At 49.3% G+C, this 21,032-nt stretch overlaps 3 protein-coding genes across 10 annotated transcripts in view; 1 reads left to right on the top strand and 2 right to left on the bottom strand.

Moving 5' to 3' along the window:
* FRYL (FRY like transcription coactivator) overlaps window positions 1-5,321 on the top strand; it is a 257,372-nt gene extending 252,051 nt beyond the window's left edge. For 6 of the 8 annotated variants that reach the window (XM_035704622.2, XM_035704639.2, XM_035704578.2 and 3 more), the window contains 4 exons: window positions 644-661; window positions 1,419-1,529; window positions 2,708-2,898; window positions 3,201-5,321. In XM_035704622.2, coding sequence (XP_035560515.1) covers window positions 644-661; window positions 1,419-1,529; window positions 2,708-2,898; window positions 3,201-3,459 — 579 coding nt within the window. In that variant the 3' untranslated portion in view covers window positions 3,460-5,321. The remainder of the gene's footprint in view (window positions 1-643; window positions 662-1,418; window positions 1,530-2,707; window positions 2,899-3,200) is intronic. The other 2 variants (XM_035704611.2, XM_035704567.2) reach the window with 1 other exon arrangement.
* Window positions 5,322-8,758: 3,437 nt separating this feature from the next.
* ZAR1 (zygote arrest 1) lies at window positions 8,759-13,495 on the bottom strand. Its single transcript, XM_049093075.1, has 5 exons — window positions 13,452-13,495; window positions 11,637-12,540; window positions 10,485-10,727; window positions 10,131-10,205; window positions 8,759-9,050 (listed from the first exon to the last, which is right to left on the bottom strand). Exons 1-5 carry the CDS (start codon window positions 13,493-13,495, stop codon window positions 8,907-8,909), a joined length of 1,410 nt encoding a protein of 469 aa, XP_048949032.1. The 3' UTR covers window positions 8,759-8,906.
* Window positions 13,005-18,844, bottom strand: SLC10A4 (solute carrier family 10 member 4). The gene is made up of 3 exons (XM_035699787.2): window positions 18,351-18,844; window positions 17,584-17,794; window positions 13,005-14,101 (listed from the first exon to the last, which is right to left on the bottom strand). Exons 1-3 carry the CDS (start codon window positions 18,842-18,844, stop codon window positions 13,589-13,591), a joined length of 1,218 nt encoding a protein of 405 aa, XP_035555680.2. The 3' UTR covers window positions 13,005-13,588.
* Between the last annotated feature and the right edge of the window lie 2,188 nt (window positions 18,845-21,032).

Here is a 21,032-nt window from a genome sequence, read left to right as displayed (position 1 = left end):
TAGGGCCAAGTTGCTATAAATATTTTAATGTAACAATTTTTAAATAGCAAAACATTTAGTTTATGGACTATGTATTTTACATACACACATCATCTCATTTGACTCAAACCTAGCTGGGTAACTTCTGAAGTTCACTAGTTGCATTTTGGAATGCATTTTAAAACCCACATCTGCTTTTGATAGCTTATGTTCTGACACTGCACCAATTATGGCAACATAGGACCTAATTAGTAAGGGTGGGAAGCCTAGACCACACCAAATATAATCCTCTGTTAAGTATAAGCTTATAAGCCAATTCTTTTCTAAAAACAGTAATTTATTTTTTATTTCTAATCAGAAATTTTCCACTTGTGGAAATTTTATGACATTTGCTTTAGTTTTGTCCTGTGTAGCTTTCGCACAAAAAATAAATTACAGCCTAAATGTAATTTAGTTATTTGGCAAAGAGTTAAAAACACCCCGGAGTGTTACTCTCAATGTATAAAAAGTTTTATTCTAGAAATATTAGATTTTTTAGATGCAATTAAGTGTTCTTCAGTTTGCCTGGGACATCTGTGACCCTAGTTAAAATGATTTCTTACACTAATTCTTGGTCTTTTTCTTCCTTTGTATTTTTTTGTGACCCGATCACCTTCTTGCTTAGCAAATGGAAATTCTAGCAGTAAGTGACCTGTCTTAATTTATAGACTTATCCATGTCAGACAAACTGATTTTCATTTGCCATTTGTGAGCTAGCAGTGTTTTGTCATGGACTATTGTAAAAGTGTGCTTCAGTTTTGCATAAGCCCTAATCCGTGAAATGTTGGTCCTCTAAAGAGGAGATTTTATGATATGTACGACTAGCAGTCACCTTTTTTATACATCTATAAACTAACCTCTTTTAAACTTAATTTTAAAAATCAAAGTGCATATGTTAATTTCATTGTTAATTTCAATGAGATTACAAGGTTTTGTTTTTTTGTTTTTGTTTTTTTTAGAAAAATGAATTCATTTTTAGGTTGTAAGAGGTAATCCAGTTTGACTGCTTTATCAAACATTTGTTGATAAATGCAGTGAGATATACATCTCAATGGGGTGAAAGTATATGCATTTGTACATTTTTTTCATATGAATTTTGAGTTCAAGTGAATCCTTTTTAAAGCATTCTATATATTGCCTGCCGAAAAATTCTAATGTGAAAATGTGCTTCTCACTAAATGAATTATGTAACCAACAGTCTTTAAATTTGTATTTTAATCCCAGTCTTCAAAAGCATCTTTCATCAGCTTCACACTATATTAACTTGCTTACTGGCGGAGAAATAAATGCCAAGACAATTTTAACATAATTACTTATAAATTTGTATTGGAAATGTACTGTCTAATCAAACACCATGGACAGTGGCACCTGAATGTAATGCAGTGTTTACTTACTTCTAGGAACTGGAGCTCTGCCGAAGGTTATACAAACTGCATTTTCAGTTGCTGCTTCTCTTCCAAGCTTACTGCAAACTGATCAGCCAAGTAAATACAATAAAAAATGAAGCAGAGGTAAATACTCGGTTCTAATAGGAATCTGATTCTAGAATACTAAAATATCATAAATGTGTTCTTGTAGGAGAGCTGATGTCAAAAGTCACTTAATAGGGAATCTTGTTGTTCAGGATTGTCTTTTTAGAAACACTGCGCTATTTCAAGACCTGTCAGTAAATAAAACAGCACATAGCCAGCGGTCTTGACAGGCTCAAGACCTTACAGGTCACAGCAGCAACAACAGACCATCTGTAACCGGAAGTCAAGGAAAGCACATCAGCTGAATAAAGACACAGTTAAATTATGAAACTCCCCCCGAACATCTCGTCCATATATTTTTGTAGTTCTACTGATGTACATAAGAATCAACAGGTCAAAAACTCTTTGAATGTTGGAAATCATGTAATGAATAGGTTCAAAGGCAGGGACTTTAGTCTTTTATCCCTCCCCTTGTCAGAGCTGGTCCTGAAACGGGAAATGCTTACACTTTTGTTAAATGGTTAAATCAATTTTAAAAATACATACTGGTTTATATAAAATACGTTGGATAAGTAATCTTTTAAAATGTACTTTTCCTTTGATGTTAAAAATTCACAACCTCCCCCCCATAACAGTAAATGATTTTTACTATCCAAGGTGCAACTGGATCACGCTAAAACCAGTATAAACATTGGTTATGACCAGTTTTATTACATCTATCATAACATTTCCCAACATGGGACTCAAACTCACGACTCCAAGATGGAGAGTCACATGCTCCACCAACTGAGCCAGCCAGGCGCTCCTATATCCTTTTACTTTATCAAGAGTATTTGAAGACTACTCTTTGGTAGCCTACCTAATCAAGAACTTGAAATATTAACTGCCTTTAAACCACTAAGTTTAACATTTGCAAATCTTTAAGAGAAACGATGCCTAGGGATGCCTGGGTGGCTTAGCGGTTAAACACCTGCCTTCAGCTCAGGGCATGATCCTGGAGTCCTGGGATCGAGTCCCACGTCGGGCTCCCTGCATGAAGCCTGCCTATGTCTCTGCCTCTCTCTGTGTCTCTCATGAATAAATAAATAAATAATAAAATCTTAAAAAAAAAAAAACGATGCCTATCATCAGATATATCTTTACTGCCAATTAAATGCCCTTTTTGTTACTCGATATACAAATAGATCCTCCTTTCAAGGTATACTGATTTGTTTTAGGTCATCAACATGTCCGAGGAACTTGCCCAACTGGAAAATATCCTCAAAGAAGCAGAGTCGGCTTCAGAAAATGAAGAAATTGACATCTCCAAAGCCGCACAAACTACTATAGAAACTGCCATTCATTCTTTAATTGAAACCTTGAAAAATAAGGAATTTATATCTGCTGTAGCACAAGTAAAAGCTTTCAGGTAAAATGTGAAGGGATTTCCTATCTCTAAACCTAGATTGGGATTTTACAATGACTGGGTTTGGGCTTTAATGTTTCAGTATGTCTTTATGAAAGTATGACTTTGATATTTTCTACAGTTATCACTGAAATGACACCAATTTTAGGTGTCAGGCTTCGTTAATCTGAGTAATACATTTGCTCAAATATCAAAACAGATCTTCAATGATTCACAAGGAAATTTTGCTATAGATATTAATTTAAAATGTACTTACTTTTAATAATTGTTTGAGTCTCAGGACTTAAAAATATTGTGTATTTCAGGTCTCTCTGGCCCAATGATATCTTTGGCAGTTGTGAAGATGACCCCGTGCAGACGCTGTTACACATATATTTCCATCATCAGACACTGGGCCAGACGGGAAGCTTTGCAGTGATAGGCTCTGACCTGGACATGTCAGAAGCCAACTACAAACTGATGGAACTTAATCTAGAAATAAGAGAGTCTCTACGCATAGTGCAATCATACCAGCTTTTAGCACGGGCCAAACCAATTGGAAATTTGGTGAGCACTGGATTCTGAGAAACTTCAGGCATTTAGGGAAGATGACGAAGAACATTAATGGGCACCTTTTATAAACCCTTGCAGTTCACTGATAACTTTTCCTGGCAGCATCCAGAACCAGAGTGTAACTAATGCCAAGCTTTTATCAGATAAAGAACGGCAAAACCCAAGATCTGAAGAAAAGAAATCTAACAGCTGCCAATACCTCCCACAATTAACTGTATGAAGAAGGAATTTTTTAATTACTTAACCCATGTGAAAAAGAAAAGGGCTAAAAGTGATGCATACAAATACATTACTTTCTGGAGAAAGAAGAGAATTCCAAGACTGTTTGCAATAATGGCCTCTAATACTGAGACGTTGGAAAGCAGGTGACATGAGGCTAAAATCCAGGCTCGTTCATTTTAGCTGAAGACCTGCCAAGCTGCCTAGATTTCCAGCAGCCAGAAGCATACTCTACAGCTGACGCTTAATCATCTACATGAAGAACCTTCAGTCGGATAGATATACACAGACTTATTTGCAAAAAAGAAAAAAAAAAAAAACATTGGATTTTTTTTTTCCCCAACACGTGGGATAAGGGCGTGGGTGTTTCTGTTTTTTAGTCTGTATAAGGGATTATGTGTGTGTGAGCGGGGATGTGTGAGTATGTGATAGTCCTATTTTCAAGGTATGGATGTTTGGTGATAACATGTCAGAGCATGCCTAAAAGAGCACTGCAAGATTATTTTTGAAGAAATTTTATTTTATTAGATCTAACTCTTCATAGTGTGTAAATGTTAGAACACTTTAATAATATTTTAAAGCTGGGCTTTCCCGGTATTTTGAAAAGAAATAATATATCTGTTAATGTTATTGGAATGCTGCTCAGTTCTCTGATCAGTGCTTACGTTACGATTGTTGATAACTAACCAAAGTAGATGCCTGCAGAGACTTTAAAATGTAAAATAAAGATGTATGCTGCCCGTCAGCTATTCTCATTAGAAAAGTTAACTTATTTTACTCCATAATTATTACAGAAACTGTATAGATGAAAACCAGTATTGTACATTCGTGCAATGCACTGTTCTACAAGAATAGGTATACAAAGCTAAAGAAAAGATCGTGGTCACTGATGGTAGGATACATGACTTGCGGGCTCCGAAGTCCGCAGAATTCAAGAAGAGAGATGCAAACACATTTTTATATGTTTCATTCAGGACTCACGTGTTTCACCCAAAAGGAACCTGGGGCTATGGGGGAAAATGAAAGGAAGCCTGAAGACCGACTACCAAAACACGCAATATACTCACTCCTGTCTCAGCCTGTAGCATAACAATGAACTGGATTCTCTGTCCTTTTTTAAATAGCATTTTGTAAAAGAAATGAATGTAGTCCCACAATTCCTCTGATTTGAAAGGAACACCTTGTATTTTTTATAGGCATCTCTTATCCACTGTGACTTTCTTTTAAACTGGGCTCTGTGATTCCAGAGTTTAGAATGTAGAAATGAAATGCTTAGCTTTGCCTTTTCTTGGGGGTGTGGACCCTGCCAGAAATGTAATTATGCTCAAGTGCATTAATTGAAGGCACTGTGCACGCCGTTGGACTGCTGACTATAGTTATGTTACCTGTAAAATTCCATAACTGGTCACAGCACATTCATAATCACTGTATTTTTTGACCCTGATAAAAAAAAAAAAAAAAACAATTATTTTGATGGTGTTCTGGTACTGTAAATGGTGTCCTTTAAATTATTTAATAACTTTTGGGTGTGGGGCAGGAAGAGCGGGATGGTGTCCAGAGACACCCCACACTTTACATCCTACCTTACCATCCCCCTATTTTCTCACCCTCCTTATATCCTTTTTGTTAAAATAAAGAAGCATTGTAGCTGTTGATTTGTGTTGTATTTTAAGGATGAATGATTATAGTGTGCATCATGTAGTGACTTTTCAAATATTGCCCTCATTCTTAAACATAACTCTCCCCAAAAGAACAAAGTTGAGAACAAATTAGGTTGACTAATTACCCAAACCATACCTTTGAACAGTTGAAATTTCCTTTTCTTGTTTATGTAGCTAAGTTGATTAACAAGATGAATGCACCTACAGAAAGCAAAATGCAAATATAAAGGCATTAGGGTTGTCCTTTTGCAATTGAGTTTTCCTAAAACCTATACTAGTTCGCTCCTCTGAATCCAACGTTTGCATTTAACAAAGTATATCAAATGCTTAGTTTATTAAATACCCTACGTAGTTCCACACAGAGCCGTTTGTGCTCACATAGGCCTCTTTCTTTTGCCCATGAGGTTGATCATTTTTTAAATAGTAAGCTTGTGAGACACCCAGTGGCTCAGTGGTTGGCTCAGGGTGTGACCCCGGGGTCCGGGGATCTAGTCAGGCATTGGGCTCCCCGCAGGGAGCCTGCTTCTCCCTCTGCCTGGGTCTCTGCCTCTCTGTGTCTCTCAAGAGTAAGTAAATTAAAATCTTAAGTAAATAAATAGTAAGCTTGTAAAATAACACCCAGAGAAGAGACCTGGCTTTTTCTTTTACACAATTTAGAAAATATTTCCTTTCAGTGATATAGAGGGCGTGGTACAACCTACCATAAGTTTAAGAAATAAACACTCTCTTGGAACAAACTCACCAAAGCCAGTAAGCTTTCCTCATTTAGGTCGTGGAGAACTGCTCCTACACCATGCCTCATAATCTAAATGAAAAGAAGATACTAGAATCAATGTAATCATAATTGCACTTCATGGCATTTAAAAAATTTTTTCCAAGTAATCCACTGTCACCTTAGCAAATGCAGGATATAAAGAACCCAAGAGGGGCCCCTGGGTGGCTCAGGTCTTGATCCCTGGATCGAGTACCCCACCACCCCCTGCTGGGGGCCTGCTTCTCCCTCTGCCTATGTCCCCTGCCTCTGTGGGTCTCTCCTGAACAAATAAAAGAATCACTTGATACCCAGAGGTAACAGTGTTCTGGGGGATTTCGTTCTAGTCAAAGTCTCTCTTGCTAAACATACATATTATGTTATACATGGGGCAGCCCCGGTGGCCCAGTGGTTTAGCGCCGCCTGCAGCCCGGAGCGTGATCCTGGAGACCCGGGATGGAGTCCCACGTTGGGCTCCCTGCATGGAGCCTGTTTCTCCCTCTGCCTGTGTCTCTCATGAATAAATGAATAAAATCTTTAAAAAAAAAATACATGGGAGATATATATAAAGTTTCCTTTGTAGTTTGACAGTGCTAATTGCTAGGATGTTACCACAACTTTTAACATAAGATGTTTTTGTGCCACTTAGTGTGTAATGAACAAAGTAAAACCTGTTTTGATGCTGGCTTTCCTCGGCTGTAAAACCGCTCAGCTACTCTCTTAGCAGTCGTAGTGACAAGCTCTCATGTATAAAGAATGACTGACACCCAATTTCATAGATTCAGGACTCCCTACAGGTGTGTTTCTCTTGTTCCCTCACTCGCTCCACTAGTGTTTAGGGCGTGGGCTCACGTGCCACCTGAGTCGAGTCTCCTTTCCCTGCCCCTACCCTCAACCAAACCAGTAGGAACAGGTGTTAGAACATCACCTTCCCCCACGCCTCGAGTTGTCGTTCATCTCTGGCCCCACCACCATTTGATCTTTGCAAGTCTCCGTACTGGTTTACAGGCGTCCACTGTGATTATTTCCTCTTAAAGGTCAATCTGTTGGCATCCCACTGCAGCTTTAAAACCTTTCAGTGAATTGCGAGGACAAATACCAGTCCTCCCAGTTTCACTCACCGTCATGCCCACCCCTGTCCCTCGCATTTTCTACTACTGTAGTTTCCTTCCGGTTTGCTCTACCACTGGGCCTTTGCACATGTTACCTTGGTCTGAAAAGTTTCTTCTCCTCCTAATTCAACTTACCCAAACTTCAGGTTAGCCCACGTGTTATTTTTCAGGCAAGCCTTCCCTGACCTCAGGTTTAGACTTGATCCCCTATTACAAGCACCTACATATATGTAGCCTGTATTAATATTACGTGACAAACTCCCAAGTTTTTAAATGCAGAAAATACCGGCCATCTACTCACTACACTGGAAGCTCCATAAGGGTAGAGGCCATGACTGTGTTTTTCCTCGAAGCACGAGGCTGACTCAAGTGATAGCTTCCACACCTCCATCAGCAGCACCCCGGGGTGCTTGTTAAAATGCCTCACTCCCAGATGGTGATTCAGAAGAGCGAGGGGCCCCGGAATCTTTTTACAAGCACCTTCCTTGGTTCATGTGGATGCAGAGAGGATTTCCCCTTGCTCTAAGGGGTCTAGAGACTTCAAAGTCACTTTAGGTTGTTTTATTCCTTACATTTTTTTTTTTATTCCTTACATTTTTAAAAAAATTTTATTTATTTATTCATAGAGACACAGAGAGAGGCAGAGACACAGGCAGAGGGAGAAGCAGGCTCCGTGCAGGGAGCCCGACATGGGACTCGATCCCGGGACCCCAGGATCACTCCCCTGGCTAAAGGCAGCGCTAAACCGCTGGGCCACCGGGGCTGCCCCCTTACATTTCCTACACCCATGCATCCAAGAGGTTACCGGACAGCTCCGTATGCTACCCTCCAAGGTCGTAAGGGTTAACCTTAAGGGGCAGATTAGACAAGGAGCCGTACTGAACACCTGGCTTGTTACTTAGTTTCTGTAACCTTTAAGCCAATAACCCTCAACCATCATTAAAAGCTTGAGGCTCTAGACAAAATGCCATCCCCAAGCAGGGGGGCTCATGGGTGCAGGGCCTTAGGATTCTCTCGAGAGTCGAGGAAGCTAGCAGGCACAGCTAGGAGAATTCCCAGGTTAGTTCGCAGCTGCAGAACTGCACAAAAACCCAGCCTAAGCAGGTTAACTAACTTGAGAGCTTTACGTTTAGGAGACCGATTTGAGGTACCACCTGAAGGGCAGGTGATTCAGTTAGCAGCTCAGAGAAGGTGCCCTAAGCCAGTCCCCACCTCGACCCTCTGTGATTGTGATCAACCAGGCCGTGCGGTTCACAGCCTCCAGCCCCAGGTGCCAGCCACTTGCGGCAACCGGACCCCAAAGCCCAAGCTCACACACCCTGCTCTGCTCACACACCAAGGCCGGCTCTGCCTCCACTACCCACCCCCAAGAGTGCTTGCTACTTAATGGTCACGTGGCTTCTCATTCACTCACTATCTGGCTCGTAGGCTTCAGCCCTACAGCCCCACGTGAGCAGAAAACCTCACACGTGGGAGGCCCGTTCAGTGACAGACCCAGGCTGTTAGTGTAAGAGCAGCTCTCCTGAACCTAAAGAAAGGTCATGCAATTTGTCCATTGTTCTTGCAGTACTTTTATTTGAAGGCTTTGTCAAAACTACAGCCTTTCACGAAGTATTCTGAGAAGGGAGAGGCAGAAAGGAGGAGCATGGGAGAAAGCTAACGTGTCTGCTCTACTAGCTCACGTTCGGGTTTTTTTTTTTTTTTTTAAACATTCATTTAAATGATATATTTGAAGCTGAAAGTGCTGTCACAGGATAGGCGTTTGCCTTTGCATCTCCCACACAAATCTTGACGATGGGGCCTTTTGGGGTCAACGTGGCGGAGTTTTACTGTGCAGGAGCATCTAGTCTGTTTACAGCTCTGCAAAACCAAAGTGAGAAGCACATAAACCAGTGGGGACGTCCTCAAAGTTCTAGTCCAGATACTTACCGAATGATGCATGCTAAGCAAGGCCCTGTGCTACTCAATCCTGTTCCACGTGCACCCCTTCCGGCAAGGATAGGGTAGGAACAGAGGGTGCTTAAAGCCAGGCAGTCGTGCTCCCATGTGGCACGGGATTCAGACTTGTGTTGTGAAACAAACTTCACAAGGATCTAAAAGGAAAGCGCTTTCTGTACTTGAAGGGTGGAGAAGAAACAAGCAGGGGAGAGGAGTGGGACCAGGAGAGAGCTGCGGATCCAGCCTAGCCTCGGTGGCTGACCTTGTCCCCCAGCCCCCCACACCTGCTGCAAGTGACCTTAAACACAGAAAGCAAAGCAGCAACCACTGAGCCAAGAGCAGAAGGGTTAAGGCATCCCACTTTCGAACCTGACCCCACTCTGCCCTCAGTAAGGGACTCCACCGGTTTCCCCTCCTTGGGCCCTCTCCCCTGACCCTGGGCGGCAAGGCTTCCAGCGTCACCTTGAGGGAGGTGCATGGCTGTGCGCCCACAGGCTAGTGGCCTCTGTCCCTAGGTCATCAAAACCCCTCAAGCACCTAGCGGGGCTTTGTTGGTAGTTAGCCAGCAGGCTTTGCTCGTTAGCCCCGTAAAGCCGGCCAGCTTAAATTCACCTTAAAGCCAACCTTCCACCCTTTGGCGAGCACCCTTGGGAGACCAACTGTCACACCCCGGGCTCATACTAAGCATTTGGGCCAAACAGGCAACCTCATGCCCCGAGAGAAGTATCCCGGGTTTGACTTGCTTTCTCCCATTAGACGGAGGACCAGCTAAGGCAAACTCCTTCCACATCGCAGGGAGAGGCAGCGGGGTCTCAGGAGGTTAACAGGACCAAGATGTGCAAGGATAGGAGGAGACAAGACCCCAAGGCCCGGCTTCCCCACAGCAAAGCAAAGGCTGTGTCACGGGGAACCCCACCTCCCCGAGGATGCATTCAACAAATGCCACCCAAACCCTCTCCCAACTACCCCCCTTCAAACACAACACGAGTGTATGTGACTTACTTGGCAGGTGATATCCTCCACCCGGTAAGGGTTATAAGACTTCTGGCAAGTTCTGCAGAACTGCTTGAAATACACCTGTGGGAAGAGAGGGAAACCGTTAGAGCATGGGACGCCTGGGTGGCTGCCTTGGCCAGGATGGGATCCCGCAGTCTTGGGATCGAGTCCCGCATCGGGCTCCCTGCATGGAGCCTGCTTCTCCCTCGGCCCCTCTGTGTGGGTCTCATGGATAAACAGAGGTCTTTAAAAGGCCAAAAAAAAAAAAAAAAGAAAGAAAAGAAAAGAAAAAGAAAAGGTAAAGCAAAACTCCTCCGGACACTTAGGTCGGGAAGGTGCCAATTCCACGGGGTCTCTTACCTTGTTGGTGCCCTGCACGCACCACACGTAGGCACTTTCCCATCGGATGTTGCAGTCCTTGCAGTGGTAATAGCCGTACTTCTGCTCTAAGAACTGGACAAAACCAGACGAGTCACCAGGGTTTAGCTCCTGGGACCCCTGAGTCCCCTTCATCTCACAGGCTGGGAGGGGTCCATCTGCTACTTCAATTGGCCGCTTCGTTCCAGCTCCTGGAGAAAAGCGGGCTCGAGGCCCAGCTCGCCCCTACGGGCCGGTCACTGGGGGACCAGGTGGCTCAGCCGAGCGAGCGCAGAGGCCAGGAGGAGCCTGAAGCGCGGAGGTTCGGATTCGCTCGCTTCTCGCGCCGCTGGGTCGGTTTCCAAGCAGTGCGAGGAGCCCGGGAGGCCCATGAACCAGAATCCACGTTTCACGCGGGCGGGCGGGCGGACAGACGGACCGACACGCCGGCTTCTGGCGGCCCCGACCCCCTCCTCCGTCGTTCCCTCCCCCCCGCGGCCCCCCTCAGGGCAGACCCCGCAGGGCAGACCCCGCAGGAGGCCGTCGGCGCCAGCAAGTGACCGGCGTGACCCGGGCCTCGGCACCTGCCGCGCGCAGCCGCCCCCCACCCCCTCCCCGTACGGGGCTCCCCGGGGGCGGGGCCGGCGGAGGCCCTGCAGGGGCTGCCAGGAGCGGCGTCGCGGGTCCGGCGAGGGTCAGCACCCCGGGAGCCGTCCCGCCACCGGGTCCCCGCAGGTGGGGCCGCGGGACGCCCGCCCCCGCCCCGCCCCCGCCTGTGTGGCCGCCGCAGCGTTCACCCGGCAGCGTGCGGGGCCGGGACCCAGGCGGGCGGCGCAGGGCTGCGGAAGGAAGGCCGCCGTCGGGGAGCGGGAGGGGAGGGGAGGGGAGGGGGACCCCTGGAGCGCAGCCCCCGCGGGGAGGGGGGAGGGGGGAGGGGGAGGGGGCCTCCCCCCCAGTAGGGCAGCAGGCGGAGAGGGGAGGGGGAGGGGGACCCCCTAGAGCACAGCCCCCGCGGGGAGGGAGGGGAGAGGGCGGGGCCCCGGAGCAGGGCCGCCGGCGGGGAGGGGGAGGGGGGAGGGGGGAGGGGGGAAGGGAGGGGCGGGGTCCCCCAGGAGCAGAGCCCCCCGCGCCGGTTCCCGCGCCGCCGGGCCTCACCTGGAAGCGCGGCCGCTCGGTGGCGGGCTCGGGGCTCCGCGGCGACGACCTCGGGCCCTCGGCGTCCGGGGCCGCCTGGCCTCCCCCGGCCTCCTCTCCGGGCCGCGGGGGCGCCTTCCTCGCCGAGTCCCCCTCCTCCTCCTCCTCGTCCTCGTCCTCCTGGTCCTCCGCGCCGTCGGGCGGGTGCGGGCAGGTGGGCAGGGGCCGGGAGGCCACGGACGAGTACACGGCGGCGGTGCGCGGGGGCCGCGGGGGGCGCGGGGGGCGGCCCTGCTCCGGCTGCGGGGACGACGAGGCGCCCCCCGCGCCCCCCAGGCCGGGCCCGGCCGGGACACCGGGGTCGCGGGCCCCGCGCGGCAGGCGGCTCCGCCCGAGCGAGCACTGCACCGACGCGTCGCGGCGCGGGTTCACCTGCACGGCCGCGTCCCTGCTGCCGGCGCCGCGAGGCCGCGGGCTCACCTGCGACAGGAGGGCCACGAGCTGCGCCCGCTGGTAGCCGTCGAGGCCCGCGGCGGCCGGGAGCTGCCCGCAGCCGGGGAAGGACGGCGACGGGGACGGGGACGCGCGGGGGGCGCACGCCGGGTACCCGCAGCCCGCCATCCGCCACGCTTCCCCGGCCGAGGCCGCCCCCGAGGCCGCCCCAAATACCCCAGGGCCCCGGGCGGGAGCCGATTGGCGGGGACGCTCGCCCGCCCGCCCGCCGCGGGGGCCTCCAGCCCCGGGCAATCTCCGCGATTGGCCCGCCAGGTGCAACCCAGGTGCAACCCAGGTGCCCCCCAGGTGCTCCGCAGACGCGGGGCACGCGGGGGGAGGGGGCGGCGCCGCCGGGAAGCCCGCCGCGGGCAGCGAGGGGCTGCGGGGGCCCCCGGAGCCGCTTCGGGGCTGGTGCCCGCGAGCTCGGACTCTAGTTCACGGACCCCGGAGCCGCCCCGGAAGGCGACCCTCGGCGCCCGGCGGAACCCGGGACAGCCCTCGGCTAAAGGTTTTCTCCCCGGGAGCGCGGCCTCGCCTCCCCACTCCCTCCTCCACCCCACTCCCTTCCCCACTCCCACCCCTCCCCCACTCCTCCCCTACCCACTCCTCCTCCCCCTCCTCCATTCCCTCCTCCACCCTCTCCCTTACCCGCTCCTCCTCCCCACCCCTTCCCCCACTCCCACCCCCAGTGAATAGCAGGAGCTAATGATGTCTATTGTTCTCCTCGGAGGTGGAGAGCACTACAAATTTTCCTAACCAAATTATCCCTCCAAAAGATCATTGATTTGCAGTGTGTCTACCTAAATCCAGAAACCAAGTCAGCCCCCAGCTGAGAAGAAAATGCCTCCTTTCCCAGAAAAATGTTAGCGGTCCATTACTAATAGATACCAAATATACATTAAGGTTGGTGTTTTTTTTGTTTTTTTGTTTTTTCTGATTGGATACAGGATTGACAATAAAATACTGTTATTTCATTGGTTAACTGTGTTGGGAGTTTTTGAATACAGATCAGAATTCAATACTGTCAGGTATTCATAAATTGAGCAAGCACTTTTTTTACGACCATTACATTAAACTTAATTTTGCTTTACAAAAAAAAAAAAAAAAAAAAAGCTTGTTTTTACTCGTATGAGCTAGTGCACCAAAATTCTACATTTCCGAGACCCTGTTTTCTAAGAGTTCACAGATCTGAAGCAGTCATAGAAATCGGTGATGGTAAAAACCAAAGAGCACATTTAACATGTTCAGGCTCCACGATGAACAATCCCAGGTGCAAGTTATATAATGAGATTGATCTGTAATTTGTGAAAACGCTTGGTTGATACACCAATGCACCCTTACACTGGGAAGATCACAATTGTGACACGTAGGATAATGTGAACCATTTGTCATCCTTTACGTAAACCAGATTCACTACCACAGACCATAAATACGTAGCAATATGTCAGCAAGACAGAAGCTCCTCCGTAACTCCGCGTTCAGAGGGAAGTCTGAGTGGTTTCCATCATGATGAAATTATCGGCTTTCACCGTGCCGTAGGAAGTATCTGCCATTTCCTCTTCTTTTAGTTTCTTATAAGAAATATCTGTATCTTCGTCTTCATCTAGAGGATCTCGCTTGTGCAATATTTCACTACCGTACACTTTATATATTAAAACCAAAATCCCTGCTTCTGCAGACTGGAAGAGGGCATAAAGCAAGGGAAACATGTACATACTCCCTATTAGTCTCGGTGGAAAGGCCAGCTTCAGAATGGCAGTGCAGAGCTGCACATTCTGACTCCCCGTTTCCAGGCAGACAGTCCTCTTGCAGTTGGGTGGGAGACGGAAGAGAGTAGCCAAGCCATAGCCGGAGGCGTAGCCTGCCAAAGGCATAAAAATTGCTATCACGTAAACACTTGCGGGAATACTGGCCAGCAGTTCAGGTCCTAACATAGTGCCAGTCATTATGAAAAGGACCACCAGCGTCACTAGCAGAGACCACAGGGAAACCTGGTAATAGAAAATGGACAGACCGTCAGAAGTAGGAGAGCTGAAAGGGAATTGAGGCCAGCGAATCCTGGGCTCTCGGAAGAAGACACCCATCTGGTCTCCCCTCCCACACGATGAAGAAGATCCTTGCCATAAGCAGTCTTTGACAGAGAACTTCTGCGGATGGGATGGGTACGTCACCTCTTCCGGAGTCCAGGCCCGGGCTGGACAGTTCTAATTGTTTGGAGGCCTGTCCTTACGTCTAGTGACAGTCTGCCTTCCCTAACAACTAGCCATTATCTTGGATAGACCCCCAGAAGCAGCACAGGCCAGACTCCTGTTTAAAAAACAGAAAGGAGGGATCCCTGGGTGGCGCAGCGGTTTGGCGCCTGCCTTTGGCCCAGGGCGCGATCCTGGAGACCCAGGATCGAATCCCACATCGGGCTCCCGGTGCATGGAGCCTGCTTCTCCCTCTGCCTGTGTCTCTGCCTCTCTCTCTCTCTCTCTCTGTGATGATCATAAATAAATTAAAAAATAAATAAAAAAATAAAAATAAAAAACAGAAAGGAAGGGGCAGCTCCCTGCATTGGGCCTGTTTCTCCCTCTGCCTGTCCCCCCCCCCCCTCTCTCTCTCTCTGTGTGTGTGTCTCTATGAATAAATAAAATCTTAAAAAAAAAAAAAAAAGAAAGGAAGGGGCACCTGGGTGGCTCAGTCCGTTGAGCATCTGACTCTTGATTGCAGCTCAGGTCATGATCTCAGGGATTGAGGCCTACAGTGGCACCTGCTTGGGCTTCTCCCTCTCCCTCTGCCCCGCCCCCCTTTCTCTCTAAACAAACAAACAACAGGGGGAGAAGGCTACTCTTCCTCAGGCTGAGGGTCTCCAGACTTTCGCAGATCTCTGTGGTGGGAGTCCTGACTGTTGTGAACATGTGTTCAATTTATGAATGTACTTCCTAAAAACAGCAGTTAGAATGGGGCCCAACCCCCAGGTGCGCAAATGAACATTACCTTCCCTGAACAGGACCCCACGTTTTCCATAAGAAATTAGTTCTGGTTTTATGGGTGAGATCAAAAGCTATTAAAAATGTATGAAACTTACTATGTGATATTTTCAGACTTCACAATACTTTGTATCAGAAAGAGCAATATTGAAACAATGACCAACTCTGAGATTATGTGAGTGAAAAGTGTGATCAGAGGATGTGAGGAATTCTTTGCAATTCTGAACACCCTCTTTTTCATCTGTTCATGAGAAACCTACCATTTATAAAATCTCTAATGATGCGTAGGAATTCTGACATTCAATAGATGGATTTTAGATAGAGCACAACTGACTCAAACAAGACATTGCATCATCTTGATGTCTGACAGGTACGTCTCACTCATTCAAGTAAGACAAACTGAAAATGGTAATGTGGAAACCTAAAAATTCCTCTCCTACTTCTCCTTCAGATTAGTAGTTAGTTAGTTTTTTTTCTGTTTTGTCCCATCTTTTTTTAATGGGAGTGGGGGTGTGGGTGGGGAGGTGTCTGTGAAGGAAGCCAGAGATCCAGAAGAACAATTTAAGTGTTGCTTCTGGTTTGCTGGATATCTAGGGGAAACCCCTTTGGAGTCTGTGGGATTGGCATATACTTTATACTCTTTGAGAAATGACTTAAAAGTTATCTGGGCTGGTCAAAAAGTCTGCTAGAGGGTGCCGAAATTATTACGTAAAGTCCTCATGCTACAAAGGTGCAATGGGCAGAAACCAAACAAACCATTATAAATCAAAACCCTTTTTAGGTTCTCTACACCCAACGAAGGGCTTGAACTCATGACCCGGAAATCAAGAGTTGCATGCTCTACTGACTAAGCCAGCCAGCCCCCACCCCCTGAAGCTTTTCTTATATTAAAATATGTGTCCACATCAAAAGCTTTGACAGGAAATCTGATTCTTTATTGTAAAAATAATGGCCCCGAAGTTTCTTTTGAACAATTTTAAATCATTTGGTGATTTGGGGGTGAACATCGACATTGAATAATCATTTTAAAGTGTTTGCAGATGTGTCAGAAAGCATACTTTATGAGTGTCCTGGTTAAGGAGTAGGACTAGATTCACCTTAAATTCAAAGTTAGCCAATCTTACCAGTTATCTATTACTTAAATATACTTAATCTGTTTTTAGCATGGGAATAGCTATTTGATTGATTTTCTCTTAGAATTCCTACGGTCTTATAGTATTAGCTTAATAGTATTAGCTTAATGATTAAGCTTAATAAGTCCTTAATGCATTTCAAGATGATTGGCAGGTATATTATACATATATGTATATTTATATGCACATATACATTTATTACATCCAAAATACATGTTTATTATAGAGTACAGTTTTTTAGTCAAAATTGGATATATGTGTATAAAAGAACTCTTAATTTTTCATATTAATAAAAGTTAGCTCCCCTGAATAATCAGATTTTAGATTTATTATTTATGTAAAATTTATTTAATTAATCTAAGTAAAACACAAAAGATTACGTCTTCTTAAATCTACATAATTGAAACATTGGAGAAATCCATTTCACTTATCTAAATGAATTTGCCTGTGCATTAGCAGTGATTACTTACGTATTTTGTCTGAATAACTTCCTAAAATAAGAGTCCTATTCGTGGTTTACTCTTATTACTGTTTTGGAGTTTTCAAAGACAGCTTAGTTGACAATTATTTAAATATTTTTTTCTCCAGTCAACTATTACAAATTCTCTACTCCTCAACAAGCACCAATATAAAAAAAATAATCATAAAGCAATACTGGAAATAGTGCACAAAATAATAGGAATTCTCAGCCTTTCACTAGCTTTAGAAACCAGATGCAATACTGCAATGGGGAAGGAAAAAGAAACACACCGATTTAGGAATGGTAATACATTCTGCATTATTTATCCAGGGCCCAATCTTATTTTGTGCTTTAAAGCCAATATTTTGTGTATTCTATTGCCTTAATGTGATTTTTCAATTGCTTTTGGTCTGATTAGTGTCCACTTATTTTTAGAAAGTTAATAAAACATTTTAAAGGAAACTTCTACAGAGTTTCTCAAAGTTGGAGTTCCACTTTTTAAAACCATAGTAATGCATTTCTAAAACACAGGACAAATTCAATTCATATAATTTTTTTCACATGCTCTGATTTTTAGTAATGCACAATTTGCTGGTGGAAAATACGTCACCGATTAATAGCACTGTCCTCTCTTTCCCCTGTGATAGGTTTCCTCCCCTGAATACGAATAGTTCTCCTGGGCTATTTTTCATTAAGCCATGTCTTAATCAAAGCTACGAGTTTTTGAAATTCCGAGAGATAAAGGTCATCCTTGCGGCGCAAACTTTTTTTCCAAGTTTACCCACGCAAAGGCGGCCGAGTTTCCTTCCTTATCTCCCTTTCCCACACTTCTTAGCATTTCAGCAAGGGGTCGGAGGCCAAGGGCTCTCTAAAGAGGTTAAAGTCCACAGAAGGAAGAGTGAGCTCACCTTCACGATGTAGTCCGCCACCCGGTGGTACCGGTACCGAATGAAGACGCCCAGGCCGATGGGGATGAGAGTGCTGCAGAGGGTCAGGGTCACGGCCCCGAGCGGGAGTAACTGCACCAGGGGGGTGTCAATCCAAGCCCGGCTGTAGACCCACAGGCACAGGGGCATCAAGACTAGGGCCAGAAGCGTGGAGGAGATGGTCATGATGATGCTGCAGAAAAGGGGACGCACAGAACTCAGAGTGGGCCGCGCGCCCAGGGGCTCCCCGCACGCCGGCTAAGCCGGCTCCCGCACGTCGGGCGGAGGAGAGAGAAAGAGACGGCAAGCCTGCGGCTTGGAGCGTGCGGGGACCCGGCGCATCCGAGGGAGGTGGGTGCCCAGAGAGCTGCACCCGTGCGCCCCACTGGAGCACGAACCCCGGGGGTGCGGCGGGGGGCATCTGAGGGCTGTCGGCCCGCCCGTGTCAGCCTACCGAGCTGGCCGCAGCCCGGATGATGCCCAGGGCGAGGAGCAGCTGGATTTCGTTTCCAGTCCGCCAAGGCACGCTCCCGGACAGGCTGCCGCGCACCGCTCGCGGACCCAACTCCACCGCATCGTCCCCGGGTGCGGTCACGGTCTCCGCCGCGGCCCGCGGCTCTTGCACCCCCGGCGAGACCTCGGGCTGCGCGGTGGCCTTTGCGCTGCAGGGGGGCGGTCGGGGGCCGCCAGGGCGCTGGGTGCCCCCCTCCCCGCCTTCGCCCCAGCCCGGCGCGCCCGCGGAGCCGTACCTGAGGTTCATGTCGCCGTCCACCAGCAGGGACATGAGGTTGGAGAGGCTGCCGCCGGGGCAGCAGCCGCACAGCAGCAGGGCCACGGCGGCCACCTCGTCGAGCGCGCAGGCCCGCGCCAGCAGGAAGGCCAGCAGCGGCAGGAGGCCGAACTGGCACAGCGCGGCGAGCAGCGCGCCCACGGGCCGGCGGACGTGCTGGGCGAAGCGGCCCGCGTCCACCGTGCAGCCCAGGCCCAGCATGGTGATGCACAGGGCGGCGCCCACGAACACGTTCAGCCCGTGGCTCAGCGGCGTGTCCCAGAACGGGGTCTGCGGGTGCGCCCAGGGCTGCGGGAACGGCGCCGGGCCGAGGGTGGCCGCGCCGCCGGCCGGGGGCGCGGGGCTGGGCGCGGGGGGCGGCGCGCCGGGGCTGGGCGCGGGGCTGGGCGCCCCCGGGGTGGGCGCGGGCGTGGGCGCGCCGGGGCGCAGCGTGGCGTTGGCGGGGCCGTCCATGGCGCCTCTGCGGGTCCGCGCGTCCGTCCGCCCGCCCGTCCGTCCGTCCGTCCCGGCGCGGGCTGCGCGGCGCTGACGTCTGGGCGGCGGGGGGTCCCGGGAGCGCAGCCCCCTCCCCCGCGGGAGCCCCGTGGCCGCGCCCCCCGCGCCCCGCAGGCCCCGCCCGCCCCGCCGCCCGGGCCCGCCTTTCCAGCCGCAGTAAGTGGTTCTGCGCGAGTGTAGCCGCGGGCGGAACAAAGACCTGACAAAGGACGAGGAGGCGAGCGACGCGGCTGCCTCTTCCCTGGAGACACGCGGGGACCCGGGCGCGGGGGCGCGGGGGCCGCCCCTCCAGGCGCGCACCCACCGCCCGCGCTCCCCGCCCGCCGGACACACTAGCCCGGCTTCAATGTGACAGCAGAATTTTGTTTAATGATTTTTTTTTTTTACTTTTAAGTAAAATAAATAACGAGCCACGAGTTTGCAAGTAAGAGGTGCGCGGACTCGGAGAGTCGCGGCCCCGGGGCGTCCGGCGGGTGGATCCCCCCGCGGCGCCGCGCCCCACGCCGCGGAACCCGGTCCTTCCACGCGCGGACCCAGCGGCGGGGCGGCGGCGGCGCAGTTGTGGGCGCGGCGTGCAAGGCTCCGGGGAGACGCGTTCGGGACGTTCCAGCGGCCGTAAACCCGTGAAGTGTTAGGAGCGCAGCCCGGGTATTCGGATTAAAGGACTGAAAAGAAATACAGCCTGGGATCCCCGGCCTCAGACAGGTTCATCCCCAGACGGGTCAAGTGCAGGGCTCCCCGGGGGGGGGGGGGGGTGCTCAAGGGCTTGGAGGCCGCCCCCTCCCCCCGCAGGCGTCTACGCGGGAAAGGGACCGCTCCGCGTCCCAGGGCGGGGAGCCGCTCGAGCAGGCGTCTGTGGGTCCCGAAGCCCTAGCTGGGGACGTGCCAAGCCCACGGGAGGATTTTCTGGGCCGCAGGCTTAGCTCAGGGCCCGTGTGGGTGGGGCCAGGGCCCGGGAGTGGATCCCTCCTCCTGGGTCTCGTCCTTCCTTCCCCCCATCTTCCGACGCTGGAGGAGAAAGTGTATGGTCCCTTGCCCAGTGGCGGCCCCCGCCCCCGCGTTTGTCTCGTCTCTTCCCCACGTCCCGTGAAAATGAGGATATGAAAAATAAGATTACATTCACAGCGTATTGCGTTCTCCGGCACAAATCATTTTTTTTTTTCTCCATTCGACCATACATCCCATGGGGGCAGAGCTGCGCACTTAGGATAATTAATGTGCCCTCGTGTGCGTTCCAAAAACAGTCGAGCCGAGAAAAACTATGCGGTGACATCTATTAAGCCTTGAAGGAAGTGGGAGGTGATGAAAAAGAATCTAAGTTTTCATTTACATTTGTGTAAGCAAAGCAAGGATGCTCAGATACACAATGAAACATGCAGCCCGAACAGTGTGATTAGATAAGGATATGGGGGGGGGGGGGAGAGACCGGCAGAAACAGACAAGATAAGGGGGGGGGGGCCTGCTGAGCCTGTGCATTCGTCAAACCACAGATGAACTAAGCCAAGAACACTAATGGCAAAGCTGAACTCTGCAGGCACCACCCCTGTTTTCCCCTCCTCGTGTTAATGATATTAAAATCCACCATCAAATTCAATAAGCGGTAATTAGAGGCAGGCCAACTCCTCCGACCAGCTCCTCTCTTGGTTTGGGGAAGGGTTTGGGCGCTGCTGTGTACAATGGGCAAAGAGCAAGGAGCAGGAAGGGATGATCTGTTTTTCAAATCAGCAGGCTCCCCGTAAACCTGCAGTTTGGGGGCTCCTTGGGGCCCGCGGATGTGTCTCTCCCTGCTGCTGTGGTTATTGTCACTGTGGAGAAAGCCAGGTGTCCCTGCCTCCCCTCTTCTTTGCCATCTCCTTCACTAGTGAGGAGAAAAACCCACGAGCAGAAAACAGAGCTTATAATCCAAGTATGACACTGCCACGGGTCACTTAGCCTCAATTACCTTCCTTTTACTCTTGTTGCCACCAAGGGGGAAAGAAGACATAGGGCGGAGAGACAGCAACATAGCACCCGGAAAGTGTGCAGTGGGAGCCGCCTGGGGGTGGGGGTGGGGGTGAGAATAAATGTAGAACCTGTTGCACACCATATACCAAAAATAATTCCAAATAGATTGAAAGGTTAACTATAATGATGATGATGATGATGT

This window comes from Canis lupus, chromosome 13, assembly GCF_003254725.2.
Source record: "Canis lupus dingo isolate Sandy chromosome 13, ASM325472v2, whole genome shotgun sequence".
NCBI lineage: Eukaryota > Metazoa > Chordata > Mammalia > Carnivora > Canidae > Canis > Canis lupus.
This window is presented reverse-complemented; position numbering and strand designations above follow the sequence as displayed.